General features: G+C 45.0%; 1 protein-coding gene across 4 annotated transcripts in view; it reads right to left on the bottom strand.

Moving 5' to 3' along the window:
- Nucleotides 1-15,051, bottom strand: part of LOC8030454 (serine/arginine repetitive matrix protein 2) — a 38,045-nt gene that overhangs the window by 2,449 nt on the left and 20,545 nt on the right. For 3 of the 4 annotated variants that reach the window (XM_042292065.1, XM_042292066.1, XM_042292067.1), the window contains 7 exons: nt 10,802-10,956; nt 8,208-8,609; nt 5,649-5,762; nt 5,441-5,554; nt 2,526-2,673; nt 1,515-1,574; nt 408-523 (listed from right to left, as the gene is read on the bottom strand). In XM_042292065.1, coding sequence (XP_042147999.1) covers nt 408-523; nt 1,515-1,574; nt 2,526-2,673; nt 5,441-5,554; nt 5,649-5,762; nt 8,208-8,609; nt 10,802-10,956 — 1,109 coding nt within the window. Of the gene's footprint in view, nt 1-407; nt 524-1,514; nt 1,575-2,525; nt 2,674-5,440; nt 5,555-5,648; nt 5,763-8,207; nt 8,610-8,751; nt 10,957-13,146; nt 13,198-15,051 lie in introns of those variants that run through there. The other variant, XM_042292068.1, reaches the window with a different exon arrangement.

Below are 15,051 nucleotides of genomic sequence, written 5' to 3'. Positions count from 1 at the left end.
TTGGGAAAGGTGTGTAGAAAGCACTATAGTATGTAAAATATATCGTGGCAGTGTCCTCCAGCAAAATGTGCGGCAGAGGAAATGCTCCAAAGATGTGAAGCTCTGTGAAGTGAGCACCTTTGTTGGCCTCCAAAGCATCGTTCGAGTATGGCACAACAAAAGTACTGCGCCATTTAGGAACAAGGTGCTTACTAGGATGGAAAGTTGGGCGAGTTGGTATGAATTCATTCCTCCTTCTTGTCCGTGTGATATTCCCGCTGTTTTTCAAAATGAACAAGGTGCGTTCACCGATGGGTGTAACAAATGACAACTGAGGCCTTACTTCTCAGAAAAAGATAGCACTTACTCAGGCAGGTCGCGGTACACAAAAGAAAGGCTAAAAAGAGGCGAGAGAACATTATTCTTGCCTTGAACAGGAACATTTTCTTATGATCCGGCCCGCTCTCGTTGACCAAGACAAATTCCGGTGGTCCCCAACGTGCTTTTATGCACATCTCGGTCAAGGCAGAGACTGGGTGCTTGCCTGTGAGCAAAGATAAAGGCCTTTTTCAAACTCCGGTAAGAGAGATACACTATGCTCGGTTGGAGGAAGGCATCAGCTTTGCTATGAGTTCTGTTTACCTAAAGTTTTAGCTAGCACAAGAAAATAAGCAATACCTATTATAATCAGAGTTTCATCCTATGACCTCTTCGTCTTGTTTTTCTATTGGTAAAGATGCATGTCCCTGTGAGGCAGTTTGATTCTTCAATTCATATTTTATTTTGCCCAAACAGTTTGCAGGCTTGGTTTAAAAGTGGCAGAACAAAAATTTGAGCATAAAAATGAAATGGGCCATTTCTGCTGGACAATGTCCACATTGCCTCAGGCTTTTTCTTGTTAGTAGTAGGTAAGTTACAAGGACTGGTTTTGAAGACCAGAACTTTTTGCAGAGAAAGGTGGCTCCAATAGATGAAAGACAGTTTTTGCAGTTTTTTGTTACAGTGAAGTGAATACTACTAGTATAAACACGTAGCACTATAGTTGGTCCAATGAAGAAAACATTTTTGGAAGAAGCAATCCTAATAGTATTACTGCTAGAACCAGAGTTAGTAACCTTGATAGGCAACAGAGGTCTGGTGGTGATTTCCTCGTTGTCCCATAACATTGTATAGAACTTTTTTGCATGAGCACCTCTTTTTTTTTAAAAAAAGGAAAAAGAAACACCTTAAATTTGATGGATACATCTGTTGAATGTATATTGTTGGTATGGGATGGTGTGAAGTAAGGTAGCAAACTAGGAATGTCAAATGCCAAGTCACCATCTTTGGCTACCAATGCCAGACAGCTTTGTATTTAAAGAAAGCGATGTCACATCGTACGAAGATGATTAAAGAAGGAACCTAATTTTTTCCACTGCGTTTACACATTTTTCGAAGTGCATTGGACAAACATTAAATGGATGGGCTGCCGTCTTTTTTGGGGTTCCCGCGATCCGATTTCGTCTGCCGCAGATTAGCAAGAGACCATCTCCTACCTCCCAAGTCGTGGTGTGCTGGAGCAGCAGACCTCCTAAGCTCCAGGTCCGAAACCAAACCTAGAAAGAAACAATAAGGTAAGAGGGATGCTATAATCACATTTTCTACAATGCCTATAAATTCAATCACTCGAATGGGTAAACTTTTGACTAGAAACGTTTTTGCTGGTTTATTTACACAGTGCTTCCTCTCAGTCTCTGGTTTTATACCGTATCAAACATAATATATCCATTCTTTTCCTTCAATTTTTTAGGAGCTTGTTGCACCGATAGTATGTATGTACAAAAATTATGAATAGACCTAGCGGACATAGCTTAGCAGACAAATTTATGTCACGTGACCTATGCACAAATTCAGGTTCCTCTCTAAATGTGGCGGGAAAATTGATGTCATAGGACCTAACATCCCGGCACCTATAGAGAAGGACAGCTTCCCTGGTAAATTTCGCAAAAGAATGGACGTCACATAATTTATGCAGCAATTCAGTTCCCCCGCAAAATGTGGTGGAAATATTTGGCGACGGTGTGAGCGTAAACGAAAATAAACAAAAAAGCTGCCACCGTCTATACGCATTGTACTGCAAGATCAACCCCCCATTTTTGACAACAGACTGGTAACTTCATCGCTATCAAGGTACGTTACGAGTTTATGCCATATACGACGCTCAGCCGATGCCCTTCTAAGTTCCCGACGACTACTCTGGCTGTCACAGTCGATTGCAACACAAAGGGCTCGAGGCTTCTAGAAAACACTGCCTCTGCACATAGGAAGACATGGGACGAATGCTCTGGCGAGAGTTTGAAATGAAAGGTATGTCACGTGAAACCGCACCCTGTATTCAAAGGTTTTGTGCTTCTGATGTCAAGCGTTCTTGATTTCTGCTGACGATGTAAATTAATGTCTCCCCCACCCCCTCGCCCTTTCCCAGCTTCATTGCCAGCATTGCTTTACTCGGAATGGCCAATGCTACGCTCCGAGCGAAGCGAGAGAGTTTACTAAAAAATGCCTGCCTTTCTTGTCGGTCTTGATGCTAGGCAACAAGGGTTCCAGGCAGCCCTCCTTGTTCTTGCCCAGGCCTTCCCCGGGTGCCCATCCCATCTTCCTCAGAAGGTGCATCCCGATGCCCTCACACACAGGAGCAGCCCTCACAAACTGGTCCTGCGCCCGGAACCACAGGAGCCAGTTCACCGAGTGTTCTTGTTCACTTCTTGTGAGGTGCAGCTCATTCATTGCTTGCTACATAGTGTGCATCAAAGGGTCGCTGAATAACTTCATTTCTGCTTGTCAGGGTCCCAACGCTGTAGCACGAATTTGAAACGCGATGCAGCAACATATTTAATTGAAGAGTTCGGCATGGAAAAAAATATGCAGGGTACCCTTTTAATTTTATTCAACTGACCGCAGAATTCATTGCCTCAAGAGTTTGGGCAGGGAACTACTGTCCGTACTTACTGAACAGAAACATACAACATTCGTTGTGGCTCATATTTCTTATGGTTTTCAGTAGGGATGTCCAATCAAATAGCGCATCATCATCTATAGTTTTAAGGACGCAGAAAAAGCCGGCATTTTGTAGAATTCGAGCCTATTCACACGCTTCAACAACTTAGAAGCGAGGCACATCCAGTGACGAATTGTTCCCACTTGGAGCGAATTGTGACAAAGCAGCAATGCCACGAGCCAAAAATTCAAAGTCTCCTTGCATCATTTTTTTGCTAGTGACAGTGTTCTAGTGAACAGGGCCTAGTTATAATATAATGGGTGACAGCAGGATGCACGTCATTACTGCACGGTCCTAAACCTTTGCCCGACCTTGGGCCCTCCTTCCTATGGTAGTTCTCCATTCACTGTCGAAATACTGGTCAGCATTTCACTGCCAGAATGGTCAGTACTTCTGGCAACGGTCAGCACTCTGCCTTCGAGAAAGGGAAAAGGAAATACCTCAAAGGGTATGTTTTTTCGTCCGACATGAAGGAATTCAACCCAAAAGCCTTTTGGATTGCAATGTTGGATAGGTTATTACCCACCGAAGAGGATGCAGTCTGCCGGGACGGAGCCTGGTTGGACATGCGAGTAATACCTCACACTTTTTTCGTGCCTCCTCTATTGTATGCACAGATGCGGGTTGCAGTCACCTTTCTCCCTGTATACAGAGTGTGACATTTCCTGGCAAGACCTAATTTCAGCCTGTACACATACAGGTTCCAAGAATTGGGAATGAACATGATCTATGCCCAATTTCAAGAAACCAGACAGCTGGTCGTGGTCCTTATTTTGGGTATAAAACCCATTTTGGTCAACCACAATGTGACTGACCCCCACAAAAAAAAAAAAAAAAGACTAGAAAGAAATAGTTGCAATGCCCAAGGCACTATATAGACACATGAATGTAGGGACACAGTGAAGCTGCTCTGAACATCAAGCATGGCATCATTTTTGGAAGGAACCTGTTATGACCACACTTGTGGGCTGAACAGGCCCAACTGTACCATCCAGCTGTGCCAGGGCAGACGCCTTGCAACTATTCTTTTTGATCGAGCGGTTAGAGCTCGGGAGATACTTTGAATTCGGAGGGGATATTCACTGGACGCCATATTTGAGGGTGATAATTAGAGCGCATGCTCAGAACGAGCTCACATTAATAGCCTGCTAAGATCAGCTATCTTGATAGTGCGGAATGCACGTTGCAAAAGAATTGCGGAAGCTCGCTGTCATCACAGGCTCAGTAGTTGCGCACACAGATATGGTTGCGAGTAAATAATCCCTATACGAGGCAATTTGAATTTCCAGGTTGCAGAAGTCTGCTAGAGCTGTCCTTGTTGCAAAAATGGTTAAAGAACTTATATGCATCTCCACATAAAGTATGAAAAATTGAGGTGAGTTATTATACACATTTTAATTTTGGCCTTTGCAGACCCTCCAAAACAAAAGCCACAAAAGATACACTAATGCAGTCTGTACATGCGAGCTACATCGCCAGGGGGACGTAATATAGGGGGCTTACCGTCCCAATAAAACGGGTCAAAATTTGTTAACTTCCCAATTAATAAAAATGAACATACGGTCCCAATTAAAAACTTGCTTAGCATCATTGAAAATCACTATCAGTTGATTTAGAGCTTCGACGTGCATGCTCCATTTTTCTGGGTCCTAAAAATGAACATACGGTCCCAATTAAAAACTTGCTTAGCATCATTGAAAATCACTCTATCAGTTGATTTAGAGCTTCGACGTGCATGCTCCATTTTTCTGGGTCCTAAAAATGGACATACTCCATTTTTCTGGGTCCTAAAAATGAACATACGGTCCCAATTAAAAACTTGCTTAGCATCATTGAAAATCACTCTATAAGTTGATTTAGAGCTTCAACGTGCATGCTCCATTTTTCTGGGTCCTAAAAATACATCCAATCCCGAACACGCTCGCATGGTACAGTGGAATCTTATTAATTCAAACTAACATTCAGGTCCCGCCCTGTGCGTTTCTAGGAAGGAAACTCCCGGCGATTCAAAATTTGCATTATTCAACAAAATTTTGGTTTCCCTCGGGTTCAAATAAACGAGATTCCCACTGCATTTCCTTGTTTCTCATCATTCACGTTTTCACACCGCGAGCCTTGCACCTGTAACACTAGCGGTAACTTTAGCCCACTACCCCACTTCCCACACACTCCAAGTCTTCCTAAACTTAACCGACTTGGTACTTTTCGAAGACGCACAGCAAGTTCCTATTAGAACCCACTTTAATTTTTCCTAACTAAAACGTTGAACAAATTTTAGTTAAATATCCACCTTGTCTCTATATTATGTTCCCCTGTAGAGAGCATTAGTGAATATTTCATGGCCTCTTTTAGAAAGATCTGTAAAGCCAAAAAGGAAATGCCCCGTACGTTCGCTCCTTAGAACACGTTAGCACCAGGACGCACCTTTTTAACCCAGGCAGGGTTGGGGCCAGAGAGCTCGTCCGGAGTGAGGGGCTTGAAGTCTATAGAACCTGTATACTGGCCCGGTTCGTGTTTCGAAAGCGCCCACGCTTGGAACTGGCAAGGGAGAACAGGCACACACACAAACGTGGCACTGGTTTGCACGTAATCCCCAACAGAGCTCGGCTACACTCCACTGAAGGACCCCTACCTGTTTGTGGCAGTTGTGGTAGACCTTCATGGCTTCCAGGTCCATGGGATTCTCCTTCAAAGCCTTGAGGGCCTCGACTCGCCGTTTCATTATGTCTGCGAGGTCGTTCGTGTCCTGACAAGGGGGGGAAGGGAAGGTTGCTCCTCGTGTTCTTCTACTGAGAGTCAGTCAGTTCAAAAGGACCCAATGAAAGCATGTTGCGAAAAACGTTCCGGTACGACTGCATTTTTTTGTGCAGAGCTAAATGCTGGGTTCTCCGGAACTGGGTTGGACAAAGGAATCTGCAATATGCATCCGGCACGCTCCTTATCGTGCTTTGGAGTGTGTATGCGCTCGAGATGTAAAAACGCTGTCAAGGGTAAGCTCACGCCGAGGCGGGGCCACTAAAGCCGCTTCCTGCCGCTCTCACGTTGGAGGGTGCTTTTCTAGACTATAGTGTTATACTTGGTGCAAAATCCTGTCGAAGCTACTGGCCCATTTACACACGCTCTTGCACGAATAGGATAATAGACGAAGCAAGACCTGCAGCTGCAGCTGCGACAGCGTCGTGCACAAAGTATGGAATGGAGTTAAGTGCTCCCCGTCGACAAATGCCAAACGTTGTCATAGCCCCGTTCTTTCCATTGGAGCAGGTGCAGTGCTACTGCTGCGCTTGTGTAAAAACGCTCGAGTCGGGTTGGAAGACGGTGCGAATAAATCTGTGCAGTTGTGTATTCCACAATAACTTGACGGGAACAGACTTAATCATTGAAGGTGCACCTCCTGAACACCAATGTCTATGATGATGAATGCCGAGCCGAAGGTGCAAATCAGTCGATCCGGCGTAGGTGCACCTCGTGGCTAGCGTTACAAAAACCATGTGCAGCCCTAATTACATGTGCCCCTTAATGCAAGCAAGATAAATGTATGCCCTCATGTGGAACCTACTTTTATGTCGAGAGACTTGGGGCAATGCCGAGCAGAAATGCCCAATGACAGGCAAGAAGGTATGGCGTCCAGCAATATAAAAGACCCATGCGAAGAAGCAGTTTTACATGGCTGAGCTGGGTTCATTTTGTCTAGGCCCATATTGCTTAGGGTGAGAAAATAAATGAATCCGCATTCTATCTTTTACCCAGAAATAAAGTGCCCCTGGTCGTGTGCTTGCCACTGCCGCACCAACTGCCTCGGCAAATGGGTTTTTCATACCAAGGGAGATTGTACGTGTATATGCATAAAAAAACTCGGTAAGTTGGCCCTAATTAGGCCTCGTGTGCTCTTGCCAAGTATGATGAGGATACTATCAGACGCCACACTGTCCTTACTATTTCTATTCCAATGACTGTAGTGCAAGCTGCCAAAGGCTAATTTTAACTAAGATTAAGTAAGGAGTGAAATGTCATTTATTGGCCAATCCACCATCTCCTAAATAACTGGTCCCACCCATCAGAAAACTGGGTTCAAGGATTCCCTGAAGGAAACAAGTGCCACTAGTAAGAAGTGAAGAAGCTCCTTCGAACGAACTTGGTGGCTAATGGTTAGCCACAATGGGCACAGGGCTAGTTGGGAAAGGTCAGTCTAGATCACCGTAGCTCAATGAAGCTGAGGACCTGGCACCACTTGGCAGAGTGTGTGCCCACTCTCGTATTTTCATTCCCAAAACCCCCCGAACCGGCAATTTCAGTAAAATGTGAATTGTGACCAATCTGGGAGTCGCAAACACAGCTCCAGAGGCTCCACTTGTGCCTGCAAGCCACCGTTTCCTCAAATGCAAGGTTCGGAAAAATCTCATTTCTGGCCAACAGATGATCGCTGCTGCGTGGTGCCCGCAACCCAAACGTTCTTTCAAAAGAGACAACTTAAAAGCACCTATCGGGACCATCACTTCAGAGGCAATCGCCGAGCAGGTCAATTTCAAATGACGAAAGAGCAAATGGCCAGCATTCCTTCCCTCATTATCGAACCTTCTGGGAAAAGTCCAAAATGCTATGGTGCATAAAGTGCGTCTTCGACTAGCGAGTCTAGCGTCCTTTTTCGTCCGCACATCGAAAGTCGCCCCCAAAGGGGCAACAAATCACGTCGCGGGGAGCCGTCGTGTCACGTCGTCGAATGTCGTGATCCCGGAGGTTGGACAAGGAAGTTTTGGCAGAAACCTCGAGCAAACCCAAGCGTCGTCATCACGTTGTCTCAAAGTTTCTGCAGTACAAAAAAAACAGAAGAGCAACTCATGGCAGAAGACGTCTGCAGAGTGCCCCGCTAGGGTACCCCCGCCAGGATTGCGACAGGCAACGAAGCGGCACTTTTACATTATCGAGTGAAATCGAAGGACCAGGAACGAGGACGCGGTAAATGCACCGGTCGAAGACTCGGTCTGAGCACTGCAACGACGCACGAGCACACCGCAGCAGCTTGCGTGCGACTTGTGTTCGTGTTTGTTCAAGATATATCAAGACCCTTGCTTGAGCACAGGATTCTGAAAACGCCTCGAACCACGACTGCGGACGTGCACACCAGTCTGTGTTTTAGGCACAAGCTCTCGGTCGGCACGATTGCCATCGGCAAGCAGAGAGAGCCCCGTACCCCGGACATGGTTCCCGCCGGCGCCTCCACCGCCTTGGGTGTCGGAGGCACCACGGCCACAGACACCGTCTGCCGCTCCGGCTGAACCTGGAACACAGGCGGAGTGGCGATGGTGGGCAGAGGGGAGAAGGTATTGAGGGCGGGGGGAGGGGGAAGGGCGGGGAGGGGGCGAGGGGGGGACTTGGCAATCCCCACTGCGTCCGGATCGTCCCTGGCTCCGGCAGACTTGCCACCCTTGGACTTCGGGGCCGCCGGGGGCGACGGGTCAGGCTTCTCCACGGGCACCCATTCTAGCTCTTTGATTCGGTGCTGGTTGCCACTCGACACGGGAAACTGTTTGTGGAGGTGGGCGGCGTCTGCCACCTTCTCGGCGAGTGTCTTGATGGGGAGGTTGGTGGCGTTCTGTGGAGGAAAGCGTGTGCTTAACCGCAAGCACGGGGATGGGCAGGGGGGGACGGGGGTCAAAGGGGAGGGCAGTGGGTGGAGAGGAGAGAGCCCATCAAAACCGCCTGCCCATTTTTAATCACTGGGACGTAGTGAGGAGGAAATGATCAAAACACTCATTTATTGACTTATAAATGGAGGGAGGAAGGGGAAGGCAAGACGTCTCGAGGGAAGGAGAGGCTTCAACTTTTTGTGTACTATGCGAAGGACAAGCAAAGAAGCGCTTCAAGTTGCTTTAACAATGGTGATAAGTGAAAAAGAATTCCAAATGCACAAAGTACACTCCCTACATGACCACGTGCTGCATACAGTGATAACACGCAATACATGGTTGCACAATAAACCGCACAGAGAAAACATAATTGAACAAACAACACTGCAGTCAGTCTGCCTTTTTTACTGATAACAGTTGACCAAGTTTTCTTTTATGCATGTCCATTGAAGCTTGTGTCCGAGGAGATATCTTGCAGAAAGAGTCCAAAGACGAAGACCATCGAGGAGATCTCTCGCAGAAACTCTTTGCACTCTGGTGACCAGTGCATATAACACAGCTCTGAATCAACACAAGGGAACTAAACAAAGGCAAATCTGCATCAAACTTGGAAGTCCCGTTAAAAGGTCACACAAAAGACAGAGAACTGTGAATGTGTCAGACCGTTTATTACACAAAGAGGTCACGACAGCTATGAAACCAAACCCAATAACGATCAATTGTATATAAAAACAAAACAGATTCACAATCCAAGGTTGGTTTACACAATGCCCTTGATGCTATGTGCCAACAGTGAAACACCTGATCTAGCTTTTACAATGAAACCAAGTGCAGTACACAGTGATGCTGTAAGTCTTTGCCAAGTGCAATTACTGCCGCAAACTAGCTGAGCCATCCCAGACATTAAGAGATTTCGTAAAGGACCATTTGACTTTACATGTTACGAGACACACTAATGGTCGATGTTGTAATTTAATTTGTTCTCAGTCGCTTACAAACTTGTATTTTCCAGGCAGTGACAATGTGATGAACGAGACAAAAAGGATCGGGCAAAATATGCAGTCTACATTATTGATTCACACAATGTAGCAGTGAAGTAAAGTGTGTTGAACTAGACTAGAGCAAAGCAGACAGCAGCTCTAGCAAGACTACTTTTAATTTCTTTAGTAATATGCTAGTTTTATGCATATCTCACTTAAACAATGATCTTTGTGCCAATGAACAGTCAATACATATATATGCTAAAAATTTTTCACAACACAGGACCTGACATGCGGCAGATTAATATGTACATGCCTCGTTGACGTCTAAGCAATGCTTAAGCCTTACACTCAACTTGCATGAGAAAAACACTATCACTACAAAAAATTAAAGGAGAAACACACACACTGCTAAGAGCTATATGCCATTCAGTGGCAGAGACATAGAAACAGACAACAGATTGAAGCGAGCATTTATATGGAAGTGAAAGGCTACGATAGTATCAATGCCACTGAAGAAAAAATGCAAAGCTTTTGTGCCCATTCTCCTCGCAGGCACACGGGTACGCTACTTATCAGAATGAGGCAGCTCCAAACTTGCAAACCTTCACAAGGTTCCCAAAGAATTGGCACTTCATTCACATTCACACCACATCAACCAACGTCTTTCCCAAGCCTACTTTGAAAGGCAAATATAGTCGAAAACATCATCATCCACAAAAATAAAACTGTGTTTTGCAAGCAAAAAAAAAAACTGGATGTCATCTTTTTTTTTTTTTTTTTTTTTAAAGCAACATAGAATTTTACGCGAGTTCCAGTGGTCAAAATTCAAACGACAGTACTGCGCCGTGACTGAGACAGCTTTAATTCACTCCAACGATTGCAGCAAGACAAACTTACAGCAGAGTAGAGGAAAAAAAATCATAAACGATGGGGTCCCTCAAGTTGGGTTCAGGGGGGAAGAGAGGGGGAAAAAAGCATACAATGAAACGAGGAGTGAAAAGAGTCCCTTTTGTTGTACCTCCGAAAGTCTGCCCCGGAGAGACTGCGATGCTCGTCGGTGGCCAGATTCGACGGTCGTTAACGCAAGCTTCCGATCCCGTCCCAGGTCTTTTGCCCCCTCAGTGATAGGTGATGGCTCGAATGGAATTATTCTCGTCGCCGTAGTAGGTACTTACAGGAATGTTAAACCTAATCGGGGGCGGAGGGTCCTTGAGTTTGAATGGGTGGTGGTGAGTCTCGTGGAACTCTTGGGCGACTTCGTCCGCCGTCTTGGGCTCCACTTCGCCGGCGTACTCTCGCTTTTCCTCCTCCGAAATGGCCTTGCAGATATCTGCAGCGGTGGTCAAAAAGAGAGGAGTGCGTCGTGCAGGACCGAACGGGCATGGCCCTAACTATATGTGGAGCGCCAGCAAACTGCCTTCCTTGCTCGGGCCTCTTTACCATTGCAGCTCTTCAACTCGTGCAAAATGTACCCACCTTAGACATTAGACAGGGACATGGATGTCCACAGAACTTTTTTTTCCCAATGGAAGGGGGGGGGGGGCATATGCATTATTTTTTTCAGGTGGGAGCAATTTTGGAATAATGGGGCAAAAGTGTCGCTGCACCAAACCACGACTGGCCAAACAGGCACCATAATGCTTCAGTAGGATCAAAGTCCTTTAGTAGTACTATTCTGATTTCGATGGAATAAGTTACTCTAAATTTTTACGGTGTTTGTTTTACGAGCACAACGGCTTCCAGCTTCCGTCGTGATTGTTACATATACCATCGAGCTTGTCGATCCTAGTCGTAACGTCCCTAGTGGGAACCGTAAAGCTGCACCCATGCTTTCAGGCAGTGCAAATGCCGCTCGAAGCAACAGCCTCGTGCCAGTAGTTTCCATTTTGCCCGCAGTTAAGGTGAAAAGAAGTGTGATACTTAATCTTCCAATCTCATGAACTGTCCAGATAAGAAAGCTAGATAAAGTTGCTGATCAGTTGTACAGCAACACTAAAGAGAGCATAGTTCTGTGACCGTCAATCCCAATTTTTAATTGCTGCCAAAAGTGCATGTTGGGACACAAACGTTGCCCCAGGTTCATTGCGACCGGATTGAGGGGAAAAGAAATGCAGCGTTAAAGAGGCCCCACACAAACAATCCTGGCCTTTAATATCTAAGTTACATGCCCTATAAGTACAACATTTGGAATCAGTTGATGAGTTAGCATTCTCTAGCCTCATTTTGAAGACTGATAAAAGATGACATACGAGAAAGACACAATTTGTTAACACATTTCGTTAGTACAACTATCGTCTATTAAAAAATAACGGAGAAATTTACTCTTAACGGTGGTAAGAATGAAAGGGAGCAGTTTATCTTTTTAATCAAATGAAAGAATTTACTGTCATGGCAGCCCTTGTGAACAAAAAACAAATTCAGTGTCTGGTAATTACCTAAAATAGCTTCAGGACAGAGGCAATCAATAACCATTTACCAAGAAAAAAAGTATTTTCACGCAATATTTAGAGAGAGGGTAAGCTCTAAGGGCATGGTCAAGTGCAAATGCATATGCACAAAAAAAGCTAAAGCTGAACTTACTCTTGCCTCCAAAACACAAACTACAGTAAGTCAGCATGGTACTCCACGTCACGAGTAGCGCTCAAAACGTAGGGGCCACTTTTTTCTTCGATCAACCCCAAACAACAAAATAAAGAGGTTTAAAACTTCCTTTTGTTTAGGGTCATGCTATTGTAGAAACATCTATGGCTTACAACTTAAATAGAAGTCAACATTACAGTATTCATGTGACCCACTTCCCTCTGCAACAGCTCTGGCCCTCAAGGTAACTAAATAAAATAAAAAAAGAAATACCTGCCATTCAGGTTTTATTTGCGAATCTATCTGATCTATGAATATCAGGATGCTCAGTATAGTAGTGAAAGCCTACTAAGAGCTCACAGTCATTTTCCTTTTTAGAGTAGCACATTAGAAAGCAGCTGGCATAAGGTGTGCTTTCATATGCACACTTTGTAAAGACTGCTGGGCCATATTTTATCTCGCTTTCAGCTTGCACGAAACAGATCTCCGATTTTCCTATTTCTCAGAGCGGTTAAATGAGCGGCTAGTATTACGAAGGCAGAGTTTTAGAAATTCCCTACAAATGTTTGGTCTAACACCACTGATTCTCACTTGCGGAGTGAAGTATTATGCTTTCATGAATGCATTTTAATGCAGTCCCTTCAATGTTTGCTTGCTTATATCAATTTGGTGTATCCAGTAGTTGACAGAAGATTCTGGTGTGCCCAATTTCAGGCAAAATGCATTTTTGATGCTTTAACAAACTAGGATAAAAATGGAATAGGCAATCTCACTCCATACTCCAACTGCACTACACTGTGATCCAGCTTTACAACTGCAGGGTTTTGCGCAACTTGTGACGTCGAGCGACCGATGCCAGCTAGGAGCGAGTTTGGACTCTTGTGGTGGTGTCCCACCTAGGTACTCTTGTGTCACAAAGTACAGAAGAAGGGTGGCTTACGTGAGCGGCTGCTTTTTGTCCCGCACACAGATTACGCCCAACCTGGCTACACTGTTAACAAACAACATCGAACGCTATCGCACAACCTGCACTGCCCACTTAGCCTAAACTCCACAACATCACTGCCATACATTATTTAATGAACACATCACTCTTAAACTCCTCAGCTCCTAAAAGGAAACCACACACACACACTGAAAGGCAAAGTGGAGAGATGAAGGCAGTATATATCACCCCACTACAAGGTCTTTACAACCTGTCCTCCAAAACACTGAAGCTTTGCTAGCTGTGTATTTGCATTCCTAAACTTAAAAAAAAAAAAAAAAATTAATAGCAATTAGCACAAGTAGGTTGGTTTAACTTAGATGCTGACTTGCAGCTTTTGATTCGTTAGACTTCTGCAAGACCTCGAGTAAATAACATCCGAATCCCAGTCCCTCTCTCTCAGAGCATCAATTTCTAGTGAACTGCAAAATGAATTTGCCTTTTGAGATGCTTACAACTGAGACTTTGTTTTTTGCATTCTCAACTATGGTCAGTGACAGGTTAAGAAAAGTTCTCTGGCTGGGGAGGAGGAAGCAGACGAAATGCTGAGGAGAGGAGGTGGTGTCTTCCTCTCCTCTTCAGCATTCCATCTGCTTCCTCCTCCCCCGCACTCCTTTCTGTCGAGAACTTTTCTTAACCTGTAGCTGACTATAGCATTGAGAGAGGTTCTAAGCCTAGCTGCAAGACATTCTGCACGTCGGACTTAAATTTCTGTGACACTCAGTCCAAGGATTGGTTTTCTTCTCAGCTACATGAGCTTGTTACAGATGCCTATTGTAAGATTAGGGATGCAGACTTAAATTTCTGTGACACTCAGTCCAAGGATTGGTTTTCTTCTCAGCTACATGAGCTTGTTACAGATGCCTATTGTAAGATTAGGGATGCAGACTTAAATTTCTGTGACACTCAGTCCAAGGATTGGTTTTCTTCTCAGCTACATGAGCTTGTTACAGATGCCTATTGTAAGATTAGGGATGCAGACTTAAATTTCTGTGACACTCAGTCCAAGGATTGGTTTTCTTCTCAGCTACATGAGCTTGTTACAGATGCCTATTGTAAGATTAGGGATGCACTTTCTCTCACCTAAGAACACCATTACGTTGTACAGACTTAGTTTGCCAAAAGAACATATGTCAAATCTTGCAATATGTTTCAAAACCTAAAGTCCTATGCACTGTGATCACACCATTATCGAGGGTACCCTTCAATTATTACAACGCACAAGCAGGCTGACAGGACAGCCATAGTCATTCCACCCATTCGTTCATTTCTTCACAAAATTATACAAATAATTAAAAACTGTAGTCAGTGTCAGGTTAAGAAAAGTTTTTGAGGGAAAGGAGGGCAGGGGAGAAGGAGGCAGATAGAATGTTGAGAGGAAAGGAGGAAAGCTCCTCCTCTTTTTAGCATTCAGTCTGCTTCCCCCTTCCCAGCCAGAAAACTTTTCTTAACCTGTCACTGACTATACCAAGGATGGCCAGGCTGGCCTGGCCTAAGAGCCGCAAACAAAACCACGGAACTTCTAAGAGCCGAGGGGGGGGGGGGGGGGGGGGGGGGGGGGGCAAACTTAACTTTTGTTTAGAGTCTGACTGCGTATGGGGGCACAAGGCTGTAGGACTGTACGTATGGGAGTACAAGGCTGCCAAACTGCAAGCTGCAGTGTACTTTATTCTGAAATCCTTTCTTTTTTTTTTTTTCCTGGTGAAACACGGAAAGGGGCGAAGGTGGGGGGGGGGGGGGGGGGGGGGTAGCTTGATAGCTTGATTACACAGATCCACAACCATTAAATGTGAATGGCCTGCCTACCCGGGAAATGCCAATCTGTGATTTGTGGCCCATAATTAAATAATATTCAATGCC

This window comes from Ixodes scapularis, unplaced genomic scaffold (genome assembly GCF_016920785.2).
Source record: "Ixodes scapularis isolate PalLabHiFi unplaced genomic scaffold, ASM1692078v2 PGA_scaffold2__306_contigs__length_199485367, whole genome shotgun sequence".
NCBI classification, from domain to species: domain Eukaryota; kingdom Metazoa; phylum Arthropoda; class Arachnida; order Ixodida; family Ixodidae; genus Ixodes; species Ixodes scapularis.
The sequence above is the reverse complement of the archived record's forward strand: the minus strand, read 5'-3'. Positions and strand labels throughout refer to the sequence as shown.